We start from the raw sequence: 25,920 nt of genomic DNA, 5'->3' as shown, positions 1-25,920 counted from the left end.
AAAGAGCCAGCAGAGGCACGATGGGCCAAATGGCCTCCTTCTGCACTGCATTATTCTATGAAAATAACCAGTGGGAGAGTCAGCTCTTTGCAAACACTGAAAACTTTAAAGTGAGTTTAAAAAAAAAATTACTTTCTTGCTCAAAAGATTTGAAATTTACCTTTGCTCCATGCTGTGGCTCAGGCAGTGTGGGGGTCTATCTATACTGCAGGTTCAGCACTACTGTGAAAGTGGCATAAAAGTAACAAGTATAACTTCAGCGTCTTAGCGAGAGGTCGTCTCACACAACACTCTAACACTGGATGGGGTGCCACGTCAAACCGGGTTTAAGGGCCAATTCAGCCATCATGTGCTCGAGGGGCGCGTGGGGTTGGGAAACGGGGCTACACACCATAGCCCAGATGCTCCAACCCATGCTCCCTGTGAATGCGGTCTGACATAAATCGTAGCCAGCCATATCGTGCACATAGTGCCTGATTCTGATTCAGTTCCCCTGGCCAGGAGGGAGCTCTCTTCTTTTCCTGACAAAAACGCAAAATGTGCCAACCCTAGCGTGGAGAGCATGTCAAATAACATGAAGCAGAAAGGGAGGAACTCTTAACATCATCCAAAAGATATGTGTGTATATATATATATATATATATATATAAGCAGAAACACAGCTCAGACTCTACCACAGTTATACACTATATAAAACTTCACAAGTGATTCCACATAAATCCCTAATGTGACGTCCATCACAGATCAATGACGAGCATTAACACCCGATGTCCACACTGAGCCAAAGTACAATCAAAAATAAATCTACATTAAAATCGAAACAGCCGGGATCATTAATAAACAGCAGACAGTGACGTCTGAACCTGGAACCTCACTGCGGTGGGGGGCACAAAAGGAGGGGGTGCAGATTATGGATAGTCACTGAACACCTCAATCAGATCAGTGACTTGTAATTACCGAGTGATGCTCGGGTATCCATGTTCTTTGTAGAACTGATTGATTGGCAGTGGCCTTCATGTTGTGTCAGCTGTGGCTCAGTGGGTAGCACTCTCACCTCTAAGTCATGTAGGTTGTGGGTTCAAGTCCCACTCCAGGGACTTGAGTGCATAAAGCTAGGCTGACACTCCAGTGCAGTGCTGAGGGAGTGCTGCACTGTCGGAGGTACCGTCTTTTGGATGAGACGTTAAACCGAGGCTGCTTTCTCAGGTGGATGTAAAAGATCCCATGTCAGTATTTCGAAGAAGAGCAGGGGAGTTATCCCCGGTGTCCTGGCCAATATTTATCCCTCAATCAACATCACTAAAAAACATTATCTGGCCATTATCACATTGCTGTTTGTGGGACCTTGCTGTGTGCAAATTGGCTGCCACGTTTCCTACATTACAACAGTGACTACACTCCAAAGTACTTAATTGGCTGTAAAGCGCTTTGAGATGTCCAGTGATCATGAAAGGCGCTGTATAAATGCAAGTCTTTATTTTTCTTTCATTCAGACTTCCACGCCGTTAGCTGATCTATGACGCTTGTGGACATTACAGGAGTGCAGTGACGGGAGACACTCATTTTCTCACGGGCAGCAGCTCAGTGTAGTGACCCCAACTATTTGCGACTGATATTGTGGATCTACAGAAGTGCCATCAGGTTAAGGTCACCCGTTCCTGTAAAGTAAATGAGGAGAGCCGATTCCTCCACCCACCCCCCCCCCGCAAATGCTTGCCCCAACCCATTTCCATTCAACCAGGCCTCTGCATGACACAGTAACACTTGACAGAACGCATCAAAGGGGGGAGAAACTGGCATACAGAGGTCGCTCCACCCACCCCGAGACAGGAGCAAACCTTTAGCTGCTCTAAAAGCGCCTTATGAGGTGCTCTGGTCAAATGGTGTCCGGTCTGATCTTTGTGACAGTCAAGGGGCCCTTGCAGTTGACAGTGGGTTTGATTCCCGGCCAGCTTTTCCCTCCGTTATGTCTGTGATTTTTTTTTAACATTCCCATTGAGAGAAGAACAAGCTCCTTTTTTTGTTAATAAACAAGTTGGTTTATTTTTTTTCTCTCAGCTGCAGTGCACCCCAGTGATCTAAAGCCCAAATTACACTCCCAGAGCAAGAGATTCACTCAGGATCAGGGCCCAGCACTGATTGAACTGATGTGTGCCAAAATCCAGCTGCCCAGTGCCGAGAGCCAATAAATCACCGGCTGGCTCACTATCAAAACTACGCGAGCCCCAGAGACAATGCCCAGAGGTGCAAATTTTATGTTTAAATCCCAAACCAAGTGCTGGAATAAAGACTGTTTCTTTTGCCACACAGAGCTGGCCCCAGTGCTGTACTGTAATCCCTGATTTCAGCTTCACAGAGTGCCACTTTAAGGGCCGTTTCTCTTTTCCCCCCACTATGCCCCTAGCCTGTGGCAATGTAAGTCACCACCTTGATAAGCACAGGACACCACAGGCTGCCTATTTCTTTCCTGGCCAGAAGCCGAGAATACTTAATTCCACCTTTTCTACATCCCAGCAATGATATTTCCGCATTTATGGCCTGTTCAGATCTTTACATTACATAGAAATTACAGCACAGAACCAGGCCATTCGGTGTCTAACTTCGCACAAGCCTCCTCCCACTCTAATTACCTGCCCACATCTCTCTATTCCCTCTCCCCCATGTATATTTTCAGGGACTGGTCAGGTGGGAAATCAGGCGATGTTGGTCCCAGGCAGGGTTTATATCGCTGTATTAGCTGTGGCTAAGTTGATAGCACACTCGCCTTTGAGTCAGAGGGTTGTGGGTTCAAGTCCTACTCCAAGGACTTGAGCACATAATCCAGGCTGACACTCCAGTGCAGTGCTGAAGGAGCGCTGCACTGTCGGAGGTGCCGTCCTTCAGATGAGATGTTAAATCGAGGCCCCGTCTGCTCTCTCAGGTGGACGTAAAAGACCCCATGGCACTATTTGGAAGCAAGAGCAGGGGAGTTATTCCTGGTGTCCTGGCCAATATTTATCCCTCAATCAACATCACTAAAACAGTTTATCTGGTCATTATCACATGGCTGTTTGTGGGAGCTTGCTGTGCACAAATTGGCTGCCGCGTTTCCCACATTACAACAGTGACTACACTTCAAAAAAAAGTACTCCATTGGCTGTAAAGCGCTTTGAGACGTCTGGTGGTCGTGAAAGGCGCTATATAAATGCAAGTCTTTCTTTTTATTATTGGCAACCACTTTTTCCATGAGAATCCCAAAGAAACCCATCCCCTGTTGGGGGGGGCGGGGGGTCAGTCCGCACCCCTGTATCTTCCCCAGCAAGTGATGATGAAAATAAAACCATGATCGCAATGTTTAAACGGCGCCAATGGGAAAATGCATTGAATGTGGTATAAGTCTGCTTTTCCATGTGGGAATCTGCCCTACTACAACTTTGCAATGAATGAAAAAGATCTGACTGAGTGTAAACAAGGCTACAGGGACATTTAGACCCTTTGGTGATCCACCAGCCCCAGGATTCAGCTGCTAAATGGTTCACAGTCGCACCACAAGCGCCTCTGAAAGTTGACGGGTCTCCCCAGAAAGGGTGAGAATGTGTTCTCTTGCGTGTTGCTCAGCCTCAGATTTTCCCCCAAAGGGATGCCTGTCTACTGCTACATCCACCTTACTGCACCTGCTGCTCCCGGGTTTGGCTGTGACATGAATGAGATGCCGGTGCTGGCTCCGGAGGTACCAAGGCCCATCTTAAGAGCGGGTTTCATTGGAAGCAGCGGCACCTTTGCTGGCAGATATAAACACCGTTTCCCTCGGGCTGTCATTGTTCCCGGACACCCAGTGACCGGCTGAAAGCTGAGCCTGCTGATGGGAGGCCAGTAATGCGGTTTCCTGATTGCTGGCCTCTGCGCCCTGGCCGCCCAAGGTAGGGAATCAGCATCCCATCCTATCACAGCCTTTGTTATTTAAAAAAAAACACTGATTGAAAGAAGTGAAGGAAGTCTTCCTTTGCTTGGCACCGATACAGTAGCAACAGCTATTAACGTGTCAGCCTGCACATGCACACAGAGTGCATACAGACACTTTCAATAATACTCCACTGAAGTGAAACCTTCAATTCTGGCTTTCCCTGTTCCACAGCTCAGTGCGTACAATAAAACAACACAGCAAACACACGGGATCTGTCTCTGCCTGCTGCAGAAAACTGGCCATTCTGCTCTTCAATCTTACTGTAATGACACGATCTGAAAGTGCTACTTAATTCTTCAAAAGGTTACACTCCTTTCTTTGTCACCCATCCATTTGTTTTCTCCTCCTCTCCTGAAGGTACTGACCTGTGCTGAAGTATGGTGTCCCGGGAGCAGGCTACCCTGCCGTACCTTGCCCAAGTGGCTGTTTTTGATATGCGAGTGCCAGCAGGCAATTCGACATGGGAGCCATCACAGCAGCAGCCTGGCCAGGCCCTCAGCCAGCATCACACACGTGCACCCTCTGGTACAAATCACTTGATCAACAATCAGGAATGCAAACCCTGGCTGATCTCTCCACCCCACTACCCCAGGGGCAGAAAAGCCTTCTGGCTGAGGTCATGCTAACCCGGCATGGACCGGGGATTGAACGGCTCAGCCCCACACTTGGCCGTGCATTCAATAATTGAGCCATCTGGGAGAAGGTGCAAACTCTATAATGCATCCACTAACAATGCACAGCAAAATACTAAATAAAAAAACCTCAGCTCATCCAGGAATTCTCTTGTAAGTTCTTCACTTATCGCCTGTCGAACATTCTGCCGATTCCAGCTACTCAGAACCACAGGGTTTTTATATATATAAATATATTAAATGCGTGCTGCCCTGATGCAACACATACATAAAACCACAGAGAGGGAGAATCTCTAAAATGCAAGCAAAAACGATTCCCTCATTACAATGAGTTAACAAGAGCTCAGGCCTCTGAGGAACACAAAACACCGGAAAATTTCCAAGCCGCTCGCACGTGAATAGGACAATTACAGCGTACGAAACAGGACGAGAGAGACAGAGAGTTTATACACGTCCAAAATAAAACATGCATACACACAGACAACAACACCCGGCCAATGTACCACCGCCACTTGCAAAGAGGCAGGTGCCGCACAATAATCAAGAGCAAACAATTGTTCGTACCTGTCAATTATTACTGGGTCCGACGGAGTCTCATTCCTGTTGCCACAACTTTTCTTGTCACAGCAGCGACTGCGGGGGGGGGGGGGACGAGAAAGAGAAGTAGAAATTAGTGGAGAACAATTGCTGCATATGGCTTAAATTACTGATGATTTCTCTCCCTGTACTAAACAACCAGGGAAGGCCCAATTTAACAACCACATAATGGTTAAGTAACTACTGGCAAACCTATGGCAGTGCACGACAACAGGTAGAAATGAGTAGGAGACCGTGCTTGGATATGGGCAAATTACTGCTTCCCACTTCCCCAAGACAGCTGGCGATAATTAGGGAGGCAAAAGGTGCCTTTGTAAAAGCTGAGCAGTGAAGCAGGACTCACCTGAGGCAGGTAAGCAGGCCCATCGCAAAACAATGGATGGGACAAACCTCCTCAGCGCTGGGGTGTCGGACTCTTTGGTTCTCATCTTACAACCATCACAGATGGTGAATACATTTCAGCTAAATAAAACAGTCACTGACTGAAATCAGGCCCTTGAACAACAGAACGGCAAAGGCTGCAGGTAACAGTGCACTGAGTTTAAGCAGGTTCGGGGGGGTGGGGGGAGGGGGCGGTGGAATCTAAAGCGTTAAATCCTTTTTTAAATAGAACTGAGGTTATTTATGTTCTATTGCTCTTGTATAACATCCCTACTTCCCCAAAATGAGCAATTCCTACAGGAACCCCTATTACCACACTCTCTGCTGTATTGATATAAAGTGCACCGATCTTGTCCCTTGCCATTAGCAGAGTATATAGCAATAGCTCTGTAATATCCTAACTGCTATAACCCACTTTCCCTATGGCTCTCAAAAGACACTTTTATATTAATAATGTGGCACTGGGCACAGGAGCATGGTACTTCTGCCACCTGATGGCACTCAACAAAACAAAGCAGGCAAGTTCCAATGATATCCAGGACCTGGCTTCTCCCAGGTCCATAGCAGCAGTCGGAGGCAGTGGGAAAGGTGCCACTCCTTCCAACAGGCTCCACAACCAGCAGTGGTCCATTTGGTAAATTAACGCAGGGAAGGTCATGTCTCTCTGCTCTCCAGGTAGTGAGCACTACAATAAAAACCCCTAACCAAAGGATCCAATGCACATGTGCGCTTTGCATTCATTTACATTCTATCACAACAGATCATGGGTAGAAACTGAGTGTGAAGACCGATATACTCATCATGGTCCTGAACGATCTTATAACGGGAAGTTTTGTAAACTTTCTGCCTGTTTTTTTCTTCTTCTCCCAGAGCCAGGTCTTGTGACAGGACCACAGCCCACAAGTGAATCATTCTATTTCCCACTCATCTTTCCTTATCAGTTCCTGGATTTCTCTCAAACGTTAGTTCCCCTCCAAATGGATGATCACACTTGCGTAAATTACTTCTGATTGAAAGTTAATGGGAATATTGTCATTTTTCTTCCTGCCAATGACTCCAGTTAACAGTTTCTGGTATTTATACTGTGTTGGGAAAAACATTTGCATAGCAAAAAGTATTTGTAGGTTTTGGAGGCTTTCTCTGAAATAAAAGTCTCCCCCCACCCCCCTTGCTAAAATTCCCAAGATCCCAAACTACATGGAACTCCTCGTGTCCTTCAGTCTTTCCTACCTCTCACAACAACAACAACTTGTATTTATATGGCGCCTTTAACGTAGTAAAATGTCCCAAGGTGCTTCACAAGAGTGTTATCAAACAAACTTTGACACCGAGCCACAGAAGAAGATATTAGGGCAGGTGACCAAAAGCTTGGTCAAAGAAGTAGGTTTTAAGGAGCATCTTAAAGAAGGAGAGAGAGGTAGAAAGACGGAGAGGTTTAGGGAGGGAATTCCAGAGCTTAGGGCCTTAAAAGCTTTGAGATTTTAAAACCCAAGCTTGGCCTCACAAAAGCATTAGTTTCTGACTCAGCTCATCTCTTTTGCTCTTCAACCTTGGGGGTAGCCCACTGTGGGCCTTGACCCTTCACCTTTTTATTCAAGGTACTACATTTGATCTTAGCCAGAAGGCCATTTAATAATTTGCTTCAAGTGTTTGGGTAAACTGTGAGGCTTTCCACTTCAGAAGATATATATCTACAGGAGGGAGCTCTGATAGTATATATGAGTTAATATCACAGCACGATGAATATTTATCAGTGTTAGTCAGCGATGGCTCCAACTAACCTGATGTGAAGAGTCAGGTAGTGTTCATACCACACTGGAGGCGATACTTTATTAAAGTATAATGTCATGGCTCAGTCAGCACAGGCATCCAGTGCCCAGTGCACAAGCCAAAAGGTGCCCAGTTTGATTCCCAATCTCTGCTAAGTTAGCTGATGTCTGCCGGCTCAACATTTAGGGGGTTACAATTTCCTTCAGCGCCCTAGAACTTGGGGGCTAAAATCCTGTTGCTGATCACTATCCAGTGGCCCCTGAGGATATGAGCAAGGCCCTTTGCGACACCTGACCTGTGGGGGTGAGGAGCCTGCCGCCTCTCACAGTTAAGGTTTACACATGAAGGATGGCCACTTGAACATTGTATTGTAGGCCTCCTACCCCTGACATAGAGCACCCCAACAGGAGAGGAGGGGAGAAACTTAGAGTAAAACAGTCTTTGAAAATAAAGCCTAGTGCCTTCAATCAGATTCATTCAGCTAAGAGGAAATATCGGTGCCCCGAAGTGTGGCATTTAACTCTTTGTTACACACAGTTACATTCTGCATGATGTCCAATGCTGTAGTTTTTGCTATGACATCATGTATAGAATGAGCAGGAAGTAGAGCTTCAGATAATGTTAGTAAACAGTTGTATTTTTGGCATCGTGGACAATGCCATGCAGATCACACAAAAACTCTGGTTCACCACACCCCTATACTCATGTTGTTAATGTGAGAGCTATGTGTGAGTGTCACTATTAATATAATTCATGGGCAAGTAGGCGATGCTCTTAACCCTTTGAGTACTTAAAGGAGAGTGTTAAGTATCAAAATACAGCAGCCTCCTGATTTCCTTCACCCCACCATTGGCGGCCATGCCTTCAACTGTCTAGGCCCCAAGCTCTGGAATTCCCTTCCTAAATCTCTGCATTTTTACCTCTCTCCTCTTGTAAGACACTCCTAAAAACGGACCTCTTACCTGTCCTAATATCTCTTTATGTGGTTTGGTGTCAAATCTTATTTGATTACACCCCTGTGAAGCGCCTTGGGACGTTTTACTACTTTAAAGGTGCTATATAAATGCAAGTTGTTGTTGCCAGACACCCTTTCTCTCCTCCTCCAGTTTCCCCTCCTTCCCCCCCCTCTCACCTGAAGGCAATAGCCCATGTTGGGGCCTGATTCCACAGGCAGCGCAGCCATCAGTAGCTCACCCCAGTGGCCATTCTTCATGTGCGAGCCAAGACAATAGTCAGCACGCTATTCGGGCATGTGTGGGGGACATAAACCCGGCTCTGATCTTGTCCTTGCCCAATGGATGAAGTAGGGTAGGGGGGAGGCTCGCGTGGAGCATAAACTCCGGCACTGACCAGGTGGTCCGAATGGCCTGTTTCTGTGCTGTACATTCGATGCAATTCTCTGTAACATCCACATATAGACATAATATTCACCAAGGGTGAATGGATAATGATCAGCAGCAGGGACCCGGTCTGATTTATTCCCCTCTCTAACCCAGGGGGCACACTGAGGTGAGCTGCAGCAGTTCTACAGCATTCCCAGCTGAGATCAACTAATCCAGCTCAGGCTGGGTATCGAACGTGGGACATCTGTGATTTTTTTCAAAAAAAATAGAGACGGCTCTCTGCGCCCGAGTCCCGCTTCAGGTCTGCGTTGCAGAAATTTACAAGAGTTTTATCTGGCTTGTAAATCTGACAATCATTACGCTCTGATTGTCTTAAAGCTAATGTTTCTGATTTCAGTCGTTAAGCCCGTTATAAAATCAGTTGAAGAATAACAAGCCGAGTCAATCTAATCCGAACGGAAGAAATGGACCTGAAATTGACGAGCAACAAGAAGGCACTCTGCCCTTTTAACTTGAAACAAATATGATCGTTCAGTACCATAATATCGGGAATTGAAAATTTATTGTGTGTTCATTATAATCAGTAAACGAGCACTGGCCCAGTGTTGATGTGATCTTGCTAACCTTACTGTGAGTGCTTGCCATACTCTACATGGTATAACCTGCTATATTATACATAATATTCATATTTTTTATGTATCATACATTAGCGCTGTGCAGTCACAGAGTTTAAAAAGAAAAGTTAAAAACAGTCCTTGTCTGAAACTGGCTGTTTTTGCTACCAAAAGACAAGTTGGTTTCACACCATATGGGTAATGGTAGCGCATAGCAATTAGCTGAGGTGATTAATGGCGAACAGACTCTCATTTTATGCTTCTAACTGAGGGCACATTTGCACCCTAGTGCAAATTCAGCACATCCAAACTTCCACGGACAATAATGCAGAGTAAGAAAATGGGCTTGCAATGTGCAGACCAAGGAGAAGCAGCACGTCTGCAGCCCGTGCTCCGAACGACACCAGATTTGCAATTTAAAGCGGTGTGAGGGACTCAATGGATGACAGCTCCCACATCAGCCGGGTCACGTCAAGTAATAAACAAACAGCGCCCCAATAAAACCTTGCTTCAATAGCCAACAATGAAACCTGTAATCTCCCTCATCAGCTGGGTGACCTTTCACAAGATGCCCCCCCACCCCCTCCACTCTCTTTCGCTCTCCACACACTGAAATATATTATCCGCGTGGTTTTCTGTTTCCGATAATCTGGGCCATACGGTGGTGGGAATTTTGGGCACCTACCCTACTCTGACCTGACCTGAGCACTGGAAATCCACAACACACAACAAGCTAACATACAAACAAGAGGGGCAATTGTCAATACGGGCTCAGCTATTCACCGTGGAAGCCAAATCATCGTTACAGAGCAAGGTTCCCACCAATAAAGAGCTGGAGAGATGTGTGTGCCACCCGTGGAACTGTCAGCGCGCTTCTCCGATGGCTCAACCGATTAAGTCAATGAATCGCTGAGCCGTGAAGCTCAGGGAGGGCCAGGGCATCCTGATTGAGCCCCTGCATTAGAGAAGGGAGGGGGTGGGGGGACTGTGCCAGGGATCCCTTCCCGATCACTCTCTAGCAACCTCTACTGGAGACTGGGAGAAGGCAGGAGCAGCTCTGCTAAGATGACTCCCCTCATTCCCGAATCAAATAGCCTGTCGACACTCATTGCCTAGGCTAAAGAATGCCCACTTGAGAGAAGTACCAGAGGACTGCCAGCACCCGTCGAACCACACCCCAACCTGGAGTCAACACCTTCAGGTAAACAGAACACAACTATCGACCAAGTGTCAGCGCTGGTTGGTTTGCCATGGATTTGTAAAAACCGATGAAGGCGCTATTTCTGTTCTATCGCAGCACCTTAACTTAGCAACAAAATTCAGCACCGCTGCCTCAATTTGTCATTTGACAACGAACTGCACAAAAGAACCAGACTGGGGCAATGTCCCACAAGAATTCCGATTCTGAAAATGTACATTTGGTTCTCACAGAGTTTATGTTTCAAACTCGAGGACATAACATCCACAAAGGATAGCCCCTATTAGCAGACACAGGCACAAACAGAGACATGAACAAAATACCACGCTCGCTGCATGATCCAGCCCTCGCACAACCATTGCTGTTAATCCTTTTGGGTTTCACATATAATTTTTTTTCAAAATTAAAACTATGAGATACTTTATAAGATATAACTGTTCTATATTTAATGAAAAATCTCGGATTATTATAAATAGATTAATAAACTTAATCTTAAATTTAAATTCTCATCTCACAAAATAAAGAAACTAGATAATCAGCCAGCACCTTGTGACAGACAGAAAGAAACTGCGTTTGGTCCAGATGAAGTGGAATGCTTTGCAATGAACTTGAAAAGATTCACAGCGACCACACCACCAGCCCTGCCCTGAACATGTCATTTGCGGCACACCATCTTATGGCAGGACCTACTCCCGGAGCTGAGCCTTGTCTCTGCACCAAAGCGGTGCCAAAGCTATGAATGACTTTGGTCCCACTTCAAAAGGAATATTAAGCACTGCGTTGCCCTTTTAAGATAAAATGACTTCTGTCTTTAAATCAATTTTTAGTTCTTACAACCCATTATTTTTAATTCCATCTCTTCCCTGTAAACTTTTTCCTTCAGTAATATTGCGCTGACCTTCTTGGTTTGAGAAGCAGACGGGCACTTGTTTGTTGAACAATTGTAAATCTAAATTATAACAGCAACAACACAAAGGTCTTGAGTTGGCTTTTTGTTTCTTTGTTCATTATGTTCCTGGTTTACTCCCCTCCTCTCCTGTAGGCTGTTACTGAAGTTTGGTTCCATGGGCACCAATTCTTCAGGTTCGAGTCCAGGCAGTAGCCATTTTTGTATTGAAGCTTTTTAATTTGGATTCCAGGAGTTTGGAATCCATGTGCCAGCTCACAGTGGCAGACTCGTACATGCACTTTTTTGTGAATTTATAGATGCCAATCTCTTAGAATGTGCATTAAAAGAATCATAGAATCATACAGCACAGAAGGAGGCCATTTGGCCCATCGTGCCTGTGCCAACTCTTTGAAAATAGCCCTATAAGTGTTTCTTTTTCAAGTAAATATCCAATTCCTTTTTTAAAGTTACATAGAAGTATAGAAGATAGGAGCAGAAGTAGGCCATTCAGCCCCTTGAGCCTGCTCCGCTACTCAATGCGATCATGGCTGATCATCCAAATTCAGTACCCTGTCCCTGCTTTCTCCCCATATCCCTTGATCCCTTTAGCCTTAAGAAATATATCCAACTCCTTCTTGAATATATTTAATGAATTGGCTTCTACTGCCTTCTGTGATAGAGAATTCCACAGGTTCACCACTCTCTGGGTGAAGAAATTCCTCCTCATCTCTGTCCTAAATGGCTTACCCCTTATCCTTAGACTGTGACCCCTGGTTCTGGACTCCCCGACCATCGGGAACATCCTTCCTGCATCTAGTCTGTCTAGTCCTGTTAGAATTTTATAAGTTTCAATGAGGTCCTCTCTCATTCTTCTAAACTCCAGTGAGTACAAGCCCAATCGACCCAATCTCTCCTCATACGTCATTCCTGCCATCCCAGGTATCAGCCTGGTGCACTCCTTCCATGGCATGAACATCCTTCCTCAGATAAGGTGACCAAAACTGCACACAATACTCAAGATGTGGTCTCACCAAGGCCCTGTACAACTGCAGCAAGACATACTTGTTCCTGTACTCAAACCCTCTCGCTATGAAGGCCAACATACCATTTGCCTTCTTAACTGCCTGCTGCACCTGCATGCTTACCTTCAGCAACTGGTGCACAAGGACGCCCAGGTCTCATTGCACTTCCCCTTCTCCTAATCTATTGCCATTCAGATAATAATCTGCCTTCTTGTTTTTGACATCAAAGTGGATAACCTCACATTTATCCATGTTATATTGCATCTGCCATGCTTCTGCCCAATCAGCCAACCTGTCCAAATCATACCGGAGTTTCTCGGCATCCTCCTCACAGCACACACGCCCACCCAGCTTTGTGTCATCTGCAAACTTGGAGATAGTACATCTAGTTCCCTCGTCCAGATAATTAATATATATTGTGAATAGCTGGGGTCCAAGGACCGATCCCTGCGGTACCCCACTAGTCACTACCTGCCACTCGGAAAAAGAGCCGTTTATTCCAACTCTTTGCTTTCTGTCTGCCAACCAGTTCTCTATCCAAGTCAATACCTTGCCCCCAATCCCATGTGCCTTAACTTTACACACTAATCTCTTATACGGGACCTTATCGAAAGCCTTTTGAAAGTCCAAATACACCACATCCACTGGTTCTCCCTTATCTATTTTACCAGTTACATCCTCAAAAAATTCCAGTAGATTAGTCAAGCACGATTTACCTTTTGTAAATCCATGTTGACTTTGTCCGATCCGATCACTGTTTTCCAAGTGATCTGCTATTACATCTTTTATAATGGACTCTAGCATTTTCCCCACTACCGATGTCATGTATTTTTCTTTAAAATAGGTTTTGAGGAAGGCTTTAAGGCTTTAACTATTGATGCTGGTTTCACCACCCTTTCTGGCAGTGCATTCCAGCCACTATAAAAGCAGCTAACGAGTATCAGCAGACTATGGAACCATTGGGACCATCACAGCTGAGTACAATCTGACCACACCCAACATACACACACCACCTCCCCCACACACACCCAACACCTGCACTCCCGACACCTACAAACCCAATCCCCACCACCCCCACAGGCTTTCAACACACGTGTGGACACAAACGCACACGCACCCCCCACCCACCCATGTGTGCGCATGTTTTTCATCGGGGATCAGTGGTTAACAATCAGGAGTAGACACCCCGGTCACTCTATTTTGTGCCCCTCTAAGTCCAGGGACATTGAGGCCAACAGAAGCACACCCAGCTGCTGCTCTGGCTAGGACCAGCTAACTCAGCACCACCAGCAATCAAACTGGAAGGTCTTCCTGATCTGCATGGCTCAGCACCATGACTGGCAGTGCATTTATCCACCGCTTTTTGGACTTTTTTCCCCCTATTCATTTTTTTTACAACTATTCCTCAATTAGAACAAGAGGTTTCATACAAAAAAAAGGGACAGTATTACCATAGTAAATGCTTTGAAGCCTAGAAATTACTGTTTGTGATATGACATTCTACTGCCTGCTATTTTAACAGAGGCAGTGACCCATTTATTTTAAATGGGCTAACTCCACCGTTAAAATATTGGACAGAGAATGTCATATGAAATTCCTTCATGGCCTCATTCCACTCTGATCTACTCCTATTCCTATGTTCCTATCTCTATGACAACCTCCTCCACTCATACGTTTCAGCCCATGCCCCTCGATCCTCCAAAGTTTTACGGATCCCCCCCCCCTTTTCTTCCCATTCCACCTTTGGTGCAAGAGCCTCCACCATGGCAGCTCTACTTTCTGGAGCTTCTCCCCAGCCCCCACCCCGTCCTGTTACTTCTCTTCCTGCCTTAAAGCCTTCCTCAAAACCTATTTTAAAGAAAAACTTTTTTCAGTCTTCTCTCTGCCCTAACTATGCTTGTCATCCATTTTGACTCTATGAAGCACCTTGGGATGCTTTCCACGTTACAGCTAATCCAGCCTGACACTTCAGCGTAGTACTGAGGGAGTGCTGCATTGCCATCTTTTGGGTGGACTGTTGGACCAAGGCCACCATCTGCCTGTTCAGGTGGACACAAAAGATCCCATTGTACTACTTGAAGAAGAGCAGGGACTTCTCCTAGTGTCCTGGTTAACAATCCTCCCGCAACCAATATCACCAAGTACAGACTAACTGGTCATTCATCTCATTATTGTTTGTAGAGCTTCACTGTGCATAACTTGACTCCCTGTCTGTCTACATAACAAGTTACTTCACTCCAGAAGTAATTTATTGATAGTAAAGCACTGTGGGATGTCCTCAGTATTATATAAAGGCAAGCTCTTTATTTTTATACAAGTGTAATTTGTTGTGGTTAGTCTTACAATTAGTAATTTCTTAATGGTTATAGGTAAGTTCCATAAGTGAGCTAAATAGTATTTAACTCACTTAATGGAACAACTTACCTATTTACCAGGTTAGCACTGTTTATCCTTATTATTGTACAATATAAAGAACATCTATTTGTTATTGGTTACATTGTTACAAATTAACAAAAATTAGGGGAAGGAAACAACTTTTAAAAAAGACAGACAATAGCTTAATTTCCAGCTAATTTCAGGAGCCAGAACTAGGCACCACGGCAAGCTCGGATAGCACCACTTTACACTGAGGCCTGGATGCTTGCTCAGGCAATTGCCTCTGAAGTTAGTCATTGGTGATGGTGCTGCTTCCTTCCCTACTGTTGTGAATAATCGTCGTGTTGTTAAGTGAACAGTGTCACTAAGCTCCTACTTTTGACTGTTACAGTAGTGGGGAATTTTTTTTTAACATCTATTAGTGACTGTTCCTGAATCAGAACTGTCTGATATACAAAGTGGCCTTATTATTAATATTGTTTCTCCAACTTTCCTCTATATCTTATCTGATTATAGTCACAGTGGATCTCAGACAAATGGACATACAGGACCATTGCAGTAATGGGTTCTTTCAGACCTCACTAAAAGCAACTTAGAGACATGCAAAGCGCACCAGTGAAAGGGAATAAAATGGTTCCCAGAAACAGTAAGTGTGCTGTCTCCCTGTTTATGTGCTTGCTAATCTAAAGCTGAGTCTATAATGCAGCAATGTGCAACTAAATGTTACAAGTTAAGAGACATTCCCTGCTTGGTTACCAGAAAGCAGTATTATGGGTCCATTCTAGCATTAATTATTCATAAGGACCCATTAGTGACTTTAACAAATGGGTCAGTAGGGTTACTCTGTGCCTGTCAAATATAATGATTGAAATGACTATTTCACTACTTGTGTTACGGAAGCAGGTAACTATAAAACAATTGTTAGGCATAAAGTCCAATTTTCACATACACACGATAGCACTTAAACCCAATGTCCACATGAAATGATTTCACCGGATATTAAGAGGCTTGCGATTTTCACCCCTCATCTCCTGAAGGTGCAGGACTGAGGTTCAACTCCACAATTACTGGCAGCCTTCCGGTACCTTGTCCAAGTGTCTACACTTCACTTGTGAGCCTGGGCGCTAAGTATCTGCAGGCTATTCGACCATGGGCGGCATGCTGCGGTTAAGCCGGAAACAGTCTTCACCCAACATCCAGGTTCACACACTTTCCAGCAGAGAGGGGTTACTCGATTGCAATCAGGAATGGGAGCCTTGTCCAGTTTTCCTGCTCTCTAACCCAGGGGCCAACTGTAGCAGCCCCAACTGCTACCCAGCTGGGGTCTCGAGATGAGAGATCGAAAGGGTGATCTTTCCTGAAATATATGGCTGGGTACTGCACCATATGGTACCTTTACCCACTGAGATATTGGCGGGAGCTTTTTCCAAATTAAATAAAGCCTACATAACAACAGTCGGTGCACTTCAAAAATAAATTCACTGTGGGAATAACTTCAAGACATTTTCACGCACTATATAAATGCAAGCATTTTTCTTCTCCTTTAAATGACATACTTTGGAACTTGGAACAAGGACAATTTCTAGGACAGGCTCCTTGCTGTGTTGTGACTATATCAAGATCGTTTTTAGTTAGTGCCGCCAGCTGCTTTCAGCGTGTATCCTCAAATCTCGCCATTACAGACTCTGAATGGCTGTTCCTGTGAAAGAACGGGTTGGGGGGAAGGTCATGTTACTGAGATTCTGAGTTGCTTTCCCGATGTTATTCCCTCAAAACAGACTGCTGTGGTTTTCCGACACTTACGTCTGTGCTGGAACCACATATGGGAATTTTTTGACGGCACTGTCCACTTCCTGTGACTGCTAAAATAATTACAGCTGTGCAGTTGTTATTACGCAGCTGAAAACTTAGTACAAATGATGCTATGGGACCAGCTTGAAATAAATCACTTTCTCTTGCAGCAAAGTTTGTCTTAACAGGGCTTGGACACCACAGGCTTTAATGCAGTCCAGCTGGGAGCTTGGGAAACATTTATTATAATGGGAGGTTTTTTAATCCCTGAATTTGTTATAATGAGATAAATGTCATTAGTCAGTTGGAATAATTTGTCAAGTCTCGCAAATCTTCCAAGCCAAACAGTGAAATCAAGACCAGAAGGTCCCAAGTCCGACTCCTGGTCTGTTCTGAGTTAGCTGGGGCAGCAGTAGAAATTGTCCTCAGTGCCCCTGGGGTTAAGGAGGGAAAATAGCAGCCAGGTTTCCTGGTCCTGATCAATGTTCAGTGACTCCTGGTCGAAAGTGTATGTGTGAGGACATCAGACGAGCCTAGAGTCAGACTCATCTCAGTGCGTGTGTCTATTATATATATAGATATTCCCTCCCCCCCCTCCCCCCTCAATCAAATGGCCTGCTGACACTCATTGTCTAGGCTCACACATGAAAAATGCTCACATGGTTAAGGTACAGGAGAGATCGCAGGGTCCAAACAACTGCAACACAGGCATAAGGGAAAGCAAGGGGAATGGGGGGGGGGGGGGGGGGGGGAGAGAAATAGCTAGAGATTCCTATTTTGTGGTGATTTCTTTTTAAATCAAACAGCAATGTTTGTCTCCCATGTACTTAGAGAATGAAATTACATGCGTAATGTACAATAAAACCTAAATTAGTGCATTATTCTGGGCACAAGCTGTCTGTGAAATTAATGCATAGCAAAAATTGATGACTTAAAAAACATAGACACCAAAAATACTTTTGAAGCTCATTACAAATGCTGCATTTGTACTTTTGGAAGTCACTGCTATAAGAAAGTGCTTTGGCTGGATTGCGGCTTGCCCAGAGATGCTGACACTTCAAGCTTAATGAACACAACAGGAAAACTGTGGCTAAGTCTGTAACTGAGTGGGGAGGGGGTGGAGGGGGGGGGGGGAAGCGGGGAATGGTAAAGAGAATGTAACTTACTATATTATTTTTATATAAGCAGACACGGCTTAACTGACTGGTCAAAATAAAAGTGAGCCAGTCCTTTAAAAAATGAACATGTATCTGGGAGTCAATGTAGCCTTTACAGCAGCTCGGAGCTCTCTTACCTGCACATGATCTCATGTGTGAGAAGGACTCTGCACATTTCAGGATTCTTGTCCTGTCCCTCATACACGATAGCCTGGAACAGAAAGAGAAGGTTTTAACCCTAAAGTGCTGACTCGCCTCTCCTCTCATTTTCCGCTCAGATTTTTTTTAAATTATTCAATCTGGGGATGTTGGCATCACTGGCAAGGCTGGGCATTTCTTTGCCTATCACTAATTGCCCTGGCAGTTTGGTATAACTGAGTGGCTTGCTAGGTCACTTCAGAGGGCAGTTAAGAATCAACCACATTGCTGTGGGTCTGAGGTCACATAAAGGCCTGACCGGGTAAGGACGGCAGGTTTCCTTCCCTAAAGGACATTAGTGAACCAGTTGGGTTTTTACGACAGATTTCTTAAAAACTGCATTCAAATTCTCAAACTGCCATGGCGGGATTCGAACTCATGTTCTTTGGATTATCCAGGCCTCTGTCCAGTAACATAACCATTACACTGCAGTATGCTGTCAAGGAATAATATCACCAAGATGTTCAAGTCTCACAGTGGTCCTTTTAATGCAGCAGCCATCAATACTAAGGTACAGCTTTTTTAAATCAAACCATTTACCATCAGAGAAAATATTACAGTATTTTACATGACTGGCACAAATTTATTGAAGCATAATAAATAGGATTGCTGGGAAATATACAACTGACAAGTGTTTCATACCTAAATGTCAACCCCCAAAAAATTACAAAATACAACAAAATTAATTACTTTGATAGTCTGCATTTTCCTTTCACCATATTCATTCCCTTTGGGATGTTTTTGCATGTTAAAGGTCTGCAACCAATAATCTCAGTTCATACCTAAAAATCTGACTTTTATGAATTCCAGTCAAAATTATGAAAGTGTGATGATAATTTAACAAAACATGATGAGACATTTAATTCCACAACTTCCCCAGACCTCAACAATGCTCCTCACATATTACTATTCACTTCATCTGTATTAATATTGTAACTATTGTTTCTTAGCAGTTTGGATAACAAGTATTTTTTTTTGTTTATGACTCCAGATTTACTGCTGGGAAAAAAAGTTGTGTTTTGTTAGTTTGAATTGAGAAACTCTCGCCATCATTTCTTGGGAGAAAAAAGTAAGAATCAAGCCCAGTTCTGGCCCTGGAGACTGTGCTGCACAGTGTACATTCACATCTGTGTCAGCCCTTCCCACCGCCATCTCAGTACTTCTGATATGGGGATTTTACAGAGCAAGGCAGCACTTCATTAGTAAAAGTAGGCGGTATCTATTTTGTAAAAGATGGATGAGTTTTGTCGGCTCTTTGGTGCAGGTACGATTATCAATAGTTCCAAAAACTTGGCCAATAATATTGCGTCTTTAAGGTGGGTATTTACTCATCTGCCTTGGATGCCAATCAAAACACTCCAAAACACTCCACCCACTGACCACTACACAAGGGGTGTGCAACACTTCAATGTTGAAAAAAACCTCTCTGCCATTTCTTATATGGTTGTTGCAGCATAAACAAACTACAGCAAAAAGTGAAGGATGGCATACAGTGGGCTCCAGGCCTCTATTAATAAAGGTAGGGAGACACTCAGCTGCAAAGGTGCAAACTAGAGAGAATTCTCTAAGTAGAAGGAAACAAAGTGTAAATATCTTCCATAAACCGTTATGTCAGGTTAACCACTATGGTTATCAAATTATGAATAATATAGGCACAATAGGTGAACTCACTGTAACTCTGCATAATGACTATAATTCCTGGTCTTTACACTTACAATTACCCTGTGACGCACTATATGCAGCCTCGTATATTTTCGATATTACTTACACCACTATAAATAATGGACCAGAATGGAAATCCAATATAGAATGCTCATTACACGGCTCGCTAATTTCATGTTAATTTCCACATTTGCAAAAATTTCCCTTGACAAAGTATGCTGTGACACGTTTCACAGTTGCCCATATAGAACACGTCGTGTGTGTGCGTGTGTTTAATTTTGTTTTCCAATACAGGGCTGAATACAATTTAATGTAATATTGTAATAAAACAAAAAAATGCACATTCGAGAAAGGATAAGGAAGGTAGGTGTCTTTGGGAAACTAGTCATCGCAGTGTGTGTGTGTGTGTGGGGGGGGGGGGGGGGGGGACGTGTTATATAGACTGTGGGCCGAAGACAAAGCTGAGCTGAGCTGAGGAGAAATGGGGCGGCAGATTTGGAGAGATACTCGCCGACAGATGGTGAGCTGAGTTCAGTATGCCACCCCAACTGCTCCCATGTGTTTATTGTTGTTTCCGCTAGCTCTGTTTTCGTGTGAAAGCTTAACCCCGTTCCCTTGTAGACACACAAGAGAAACCGACAACAGAGGATAAAGAATAATCAGGAGAATAGAGAACTAACCAACGTTCCTTGTGTGTGTGTTTTAGATATATATATATATATAAAATGAATAAATTGTAAAAGCAATATATTAATAAATGATTTAACAAAAAAATTTATTAAATCTAGCGGTGGGAATAAAAACCCTTGAAAGCAATGTGTTTGATCGGAGTGCTATCTGGGATTTTTTTTAAACTTCATTCATTTTTAATGCGGACAGATAATTATTCCTCTATTGCACATACCGTCAGAGCATGCGATCAGGCATTTAGAATAATACTCCGTCTGACTAGATTTATGTAGGATGTAAGGTACAAACCCCTGAGATGTTTTTAAATTGATACTGTGTGTGTGTGTGTTCGAAACAGAGCTAAAATTAAAAAATAAACATTAATATATGGGCGCATCAGAAGTTTGATGGGTTCAGATAATCAGAGTCTCAAAGGTCAAACACAGCCGCAGGACGGAACGGTGATTTCCACCTTCTTTAAAATAAAAAAGAGACTCTTACTGAAATCGCACCGCTTTTATCGGAACATTTCCCGTTTCTCTCGGTGTGGAGAAATCCCAGTCTGCCACACCAAGGGATGTCCTCCAAACAATATATATTATCAACCGCAGGCTACCTTGTTTTTTGGGGTGTTTGGTTTTAAAATAAATTGACTGCGTTTAGTCTAGAGGGAAGTTAATTGCAAGAACGACAGGCTATTTTGAGAGCGATGTGGCCAGATCATTCAAAAGTTAACTCGCGTTAATCTGACATTCTCGCAAGGTTATACCAGATCCAGAGATATATATTTTTATATACACACACATAGAAATGCATGCTGAGAAGATATATAGTTGCGTTTAACTGCTGTTGGCATTGTGATTAATGGCGTATTGATTATTTTAACAAAGGTATCATATATATATATTTGTTTTAAAGTTCTGTGTTGTTAAAATGCGGGTCTGTTTGAATGTGGATCAATACTTCTGGCTGAAATTGGGAAATTCTCTTTCTCTGACTCCAGATGCGTCTCTCTCTCTCTCTCTCTCTCTTTGGCCTGGCCTGGCAGACCTCAATAGCAGGAAATCGTGTTCAGAAAGAATATCAAAAGAACTGCGGAGATATTTTCATAACAAGAGTTGCCTGTTGATGTTATGGTTTGTTTTGGGCAGGAAGCGAGGTACATTAAGAACCAAACGTGGCGGGTAAGCAAGGATGAACATTTCACACAAAAAAATGTTTATGCGTTACAAAATAAATCTTTTTTTCCTCTCTGTAAAATGATGTCGGTTTGCAGCCGCTTTGAAATTGACCAAAGACACTTCAGGACATTGGGGAGGGGGCAAATGCTGAAATGTACATGTGGAAACACACAGTCAGTCCCAGCGGTGGGCTTCTGGTGCAGTCTCAGTGTGTGGGACATACTTGATAGACCTGAGCCTTAAACCGTGAGAACATACAAGACCATCATTATTTTATTATTAATAAATATATAAACACTGAAATTAAATTTAAATTAACTCTTAAAGGAATATTTGTCTTCCAACTAACGGACAACATGCTGTTTGTTAGCTAACGTGAATCTAAACTTAGGTGAGTGAATATTTATTTACATATAGTTGTTGCTCGGGTAAAGCTGGGTGGAATGGTGATTTATAACAAACCCTAGTATTTAGTGCTGCCGGCAGGTTGTTTACGATGACGAGAGAGAGCCAGCTAACCTGGCAGACTGAAAACAGTCACGAAAATAAATATGGCCAGAGCCTTGTGTTTAAATGCAGAACCTATACAGTGTGTTGGGAGAGTCGCCCGCTTCACGCACCCCTTTAAAACACGTTGCACATTAATAAAAGTGAAAATCAGGGGATCCATCTCACTAAAGACGAAAACAAACTCTTTACAACTCCCCGCAAAGACCCCTGAAATATTTCCACATTAAACCTTCTCCATTTCGGGATCTACACTGAAGAGAAATTCTAGCAACTCCCGCCACATGCAAACCAGAAATTGTTACGACGCCTTTTTCGCGCTCTCTTCATCTTCTTGCTCTCTTCATTTCCAATTCAGGGGAGGGCCCCCTCCTCCCGTCCCAGTTTACCTGCAGGGGCGAGGAAAACTTTTTGTTTCCATTTTTTTCGCGTCAGAAAGCTCAAACAGCTTTCAATGTCTAACTTCCCCAAAACCCCTTTAATTACTCCCCCAAAACGCATCAATTTCTGCCGATACAGTTTCCTTCTCTTTGACTGTTTCAGGGTAATTCTATCGGTAACTTAATTAGCATCACCCCCCCCCCCCGCATTATTCATACTGGAGTGGCGAGAACCCCGATATCTCCAGGACCTGTAGCTTAATCTGAAGCCTCCGGGCACGATTACAATCTGCTCGTGTTTATTTTTTTGCACAGTTATGAAAGATTTTTTTAAATTCCTTACAATGATGTATTAAAAATCCCCTTACCTGTTTGGTCATAGAGTCGATAAGCCGAACGTACAAGTCCTGCTCCGTCCTTATCCCTGAGCATTAAAACACATTGGCGACTGTCAGTTTCAATCTCAAGGCGTTATTACTGGCATTTAAAAGTCTGCTAGCAACACCCTTATTTTATTTTGTATCCCCTCCACCCCGTAATCAGGGGTGCAAACACTGGACTCAAACAGAATCAGCAGGAATAAAAACAGAACTGAATCCGGATGGAACTGTGTTGGATTGAGAAACAGGAGCTGGTGGCGCCTGATCAGGGGGTTTGGGGTGCCTATTGCAAGGCGAGTAACAGGGGCTTGGATGGTATGAACAGTGTAAACATTTTACTGATGCGGACTGGGTTTGGGCCACGCTGCAAACCCTCCAACTCAAATCAAATAATTAAAACGCCGGCTACTTTGGAAATGCTAAACATAGTCTGGCGACAGATGTGCGGGCAGTGGATAGATATATGTAGAATGTGTAGAAAGAGTGAGTGAGTGTGTGTGAGGACAAAGTGTGGGTTTAAAACAGCGTGAAGTTCACAGGCGGTAAGAAATGACATTTTCAACTAATGGGACAATATATTTAAAAGAAACAGGACAGTAATATGCGAGTTACCCGTCGGCAGAGTTGAAGGATCGCTGCTCCCGGCACAACGCAGACCCGCAACCACTGGCGGAGAGCCGAAAGTTCCCACAACTGTCAAAGGCGATAACAGGCCACTTACCATTGCTGTAGAGCAGCTGTAATCTGTAATGAATCCCGTTATTGGTCTTTTCGGCATTTATTTCCTGAAACAATTTTGAAAAAGGATGCGTCTTTTAAAAAAAAACTTGCCAAATAAAGTGAAACACCAGTTAAGATTCCTTAAAAAAAAGTTGTCGTGTTTGAAGACGCGAGATTCGGGTCTCTAGTCCATCTTAAGGATGTTTGCGGCCAGTAACCCACTCGCCCAAAGCCTGGCTGATTTTGCTCTTTATTTAAATCTGAAAAACTTGGCAAAAAATGACAATGACATTATTTTTCTATTTTAATCTGAGGGGGACAGAAGTAAACCCGCCGCTTTAATTCGAGCTGCACAGTTTACTGCTTTCATTATAGAAAATGTTGCCGACACATTCAAACAAGTCGGAGTTTTTGTATAAATCGCAGTGTTACTCTGATCTTGGTAGCGATAACTGAGATCGAGCAGGCCAGGCACGGTTTCGGGAGCTCCTTGCGGCACTCCGCTTCTACCTCCCAATAAACTTGTCCCCTTCTTTCTTCAAACTTTTCTTTCCGAGACAAAATTCAAACTTACTTTGTCTTTCTCCACGAAGCCCACGAAAGCTGTCCGCTCTATCTCCACTGGCTGACCCTGGCGATCGTAGAGAGCGAGCACGAAGTGAAAGAAGTTGGATTTACGCAGGTTGGAGGGCGGCTGTTTCTCGAAATGAGCCCGGGCCAGGCCCACCCCACTGCGGGCACACAAGAGCAGGACCAGTCGGTGAACGAGAAAGAAGCACCAGATGGCAAAACAGCTTCAAAAGTTGCCTTTTCCAAGACTATAGATGTTTAACATTTACAATTTAAAAAAAACTTGTCATTTAAATTGAATAACTGAAGATCCTAAATAATGTAATACTTTATAATAGTCCTAATTGATTTGCGATGTTGTGTCAACCGCGGTGAGATGTTTAACGCGCCGTTCGAGCGACCCAGGGAACTTCTGGGCTGTTTGGAGCAGCTTAGCTTTCATTGCAAATTGCATTATTTTAAGTTTGGTGGGTTAAAATAGTTTTTTTTTAAACGCTTTTTTAAAGTTAGCGTCACATTATGCTGCATAACGGAAATAGGTTAATGTAGAAAAAACATCAGCCTTTACACTGACCGTTAGAATATCTCAAATTATATAATTTCACCCAAAATGCAAAAAGACCTCAAAAATAAGCGAGACGGGGAATGATTAGAAAGGAGATATGAAACGGAATGTTTAAAAGATGTCAGATGAAATATACTGACTACAGCCGCCTTGTTTGACTTGCAAATTGATTCTCGCCAGATCTACGATACATTATAAATACGTCTAATATTATGTGTGTGTTAAAATTAAGATGAATTCATTGCCTACCTTTGAGCGGCGGTATTTGCATCCATGATCCCGGCTCCCTGCATCCAGGACCGGACAGCATTGATCCCGCTTCCCATCGGTTCTTCCTTCATGCTGCCCCCGCTTCGTTGAATATTTTCCTGAATCCCAAACATGGAAACAAGCTTCTTTTTTCTCTCCCTTCTCCTTCTTTCTGCCGTCCAAAGCCACCAGAACGGTTTCAGATGTTGAAACGCAGGGTTCACTCAAGTCAAGTATCCTCCCCCAAAAAAGTGCAAAAAATAAAGCGAGTGATAATATCTAACTGTGGTCCGTCTGCCACACGGGATCACAGCTGGTGGGTGGTGGGGGGTGGAGGAGAGAGGGAGAAAGGGGAGAAAGGGGAGAAAGAGAGAGAAAGAAAGAGAGAGACACACGCACTGGGGGTTCGTGATCCGTATAAGTAAAATATTCCCAAAAAGGGGGTCAAAAAGGGGAGGGGAAAGCAGGTGAGGTTTGAGAGACGCACACAAGATCAAGTCGAGCTTCCGGGCTTTGGAACACCAAGTGTCATCGTCCAATTAGAAACACGAAGTTTATTTTTCTCTCTCTCTGTATGTGTGTGTATTCACAAACGGCCGTGTCTGCCAGTCCCGGCGAATGAATGAGAAACGCTGGGCGGCGAGGTTTTCCCTTGTGAATGATGCCGGGTTTTTTTGGAAGGGGAGGGGGGGGGGGGGGGTGTTGTGGGTGGGAGTGATGCTTGTTCTCTGATCTCTCGGGGTGGGGAGACAGGAGGGCGGGCGGATGGGAGAGGGTGGGAGTCAGTGATGGGGGCGGATTGCCCCTGTAGGAATTCACGTTTACCTCTCTCTCTCTCTCTCTCTGTCTGTCTCTCTCTCGCATCCACGCTCTCCGAGCTACCCCACCAATCCCTAGCTCTTCCCGGGGGCAACACAATCATGCAGGCCCCCCGAATGGGTCGTAGCTAGTGAGGGGGGGGGGGGGGGGGGGGAGGAGAGAGGTTGAACGATGACTACCAAATATGGCAAAGCCCGCCTTCTCCCTAAGCCAATGGCTGCGCTGTCTCTGTATGATTGACAAGAAAGCCTGACAATAGAGTAAAGCTTGTTTTGTTCTTGTTTTCATATTTGACATAACAAAGCGG

The 25,920-nt window shown here is 44.1% G+C and overlaps 1 protein-coding gene across 6 annotated transcripts in view; it reads right to left on the bottom strand.

The window, feature by feature from the left end:
* ebf1a (EBF transcription factor 1a) overlaps window positions 1–25,711 on the bottom strand; it is a 699,375-nt gene extending 673,664 nt beyond the window's left edge. For 2 of the 6 annotated variants that reach the window (XM_085995098.1, XM_085995100.1), the window contains exons 1-6: window positions 24,795–25,711; window positions 23,985–24,141; window positions 23,412–23,475; window positions 22,679–22,734; window positions 17,851–17,924; window positions 5,140–5,208 (exon numbers count right to left, since the gene is read on the bottom strand). In XM_085995098.1, coding sequence (XP_085851224.1) covers window positions 5,140–5,208; window positions 17,851–17,924; window positions 22,679–22,734; window positions 23,412–23,475; window positions 23,985–24,141; window positions 24,795–24,928 — 554 coding nt within the window. In that variant the 5' untranslated portion in view covers window positions 24,929–25,711. The remainder of the gene's footprint in view (window positions 1–5,139; window positions 5,209–17,850; window positions 17,925–22,678; window positions 22,735–23,411; window positions 23,476–23,984; window positions 24,142–24,794) is intronic. The other 4 variants (XM_085995096.1, XM_085995095.1, XM_085995094.1 and 1 more) reach the window with 3 other exon arrangements.
* Window positions 25,712–25,920: the final 209 nt, after the last annotated feature.

Source organism: Somniosus microcephalus, chromosome 8 (assembly GCF_052327205.1).
Source record: "Somniosus microcephalus isolate GS21.2 chromosome 8, FLI_Smic_1.0, whole genome shotgun sequence".
NCBI lineage: Eukaryota > Metazoa > Chordata > Chondrichthyes > Squaliformes > Somniosidae > Somniosus > Somniosus microcephalus.
This window is presented reverse-complemented; position numbering and strand designations above follow the sequence as displayed.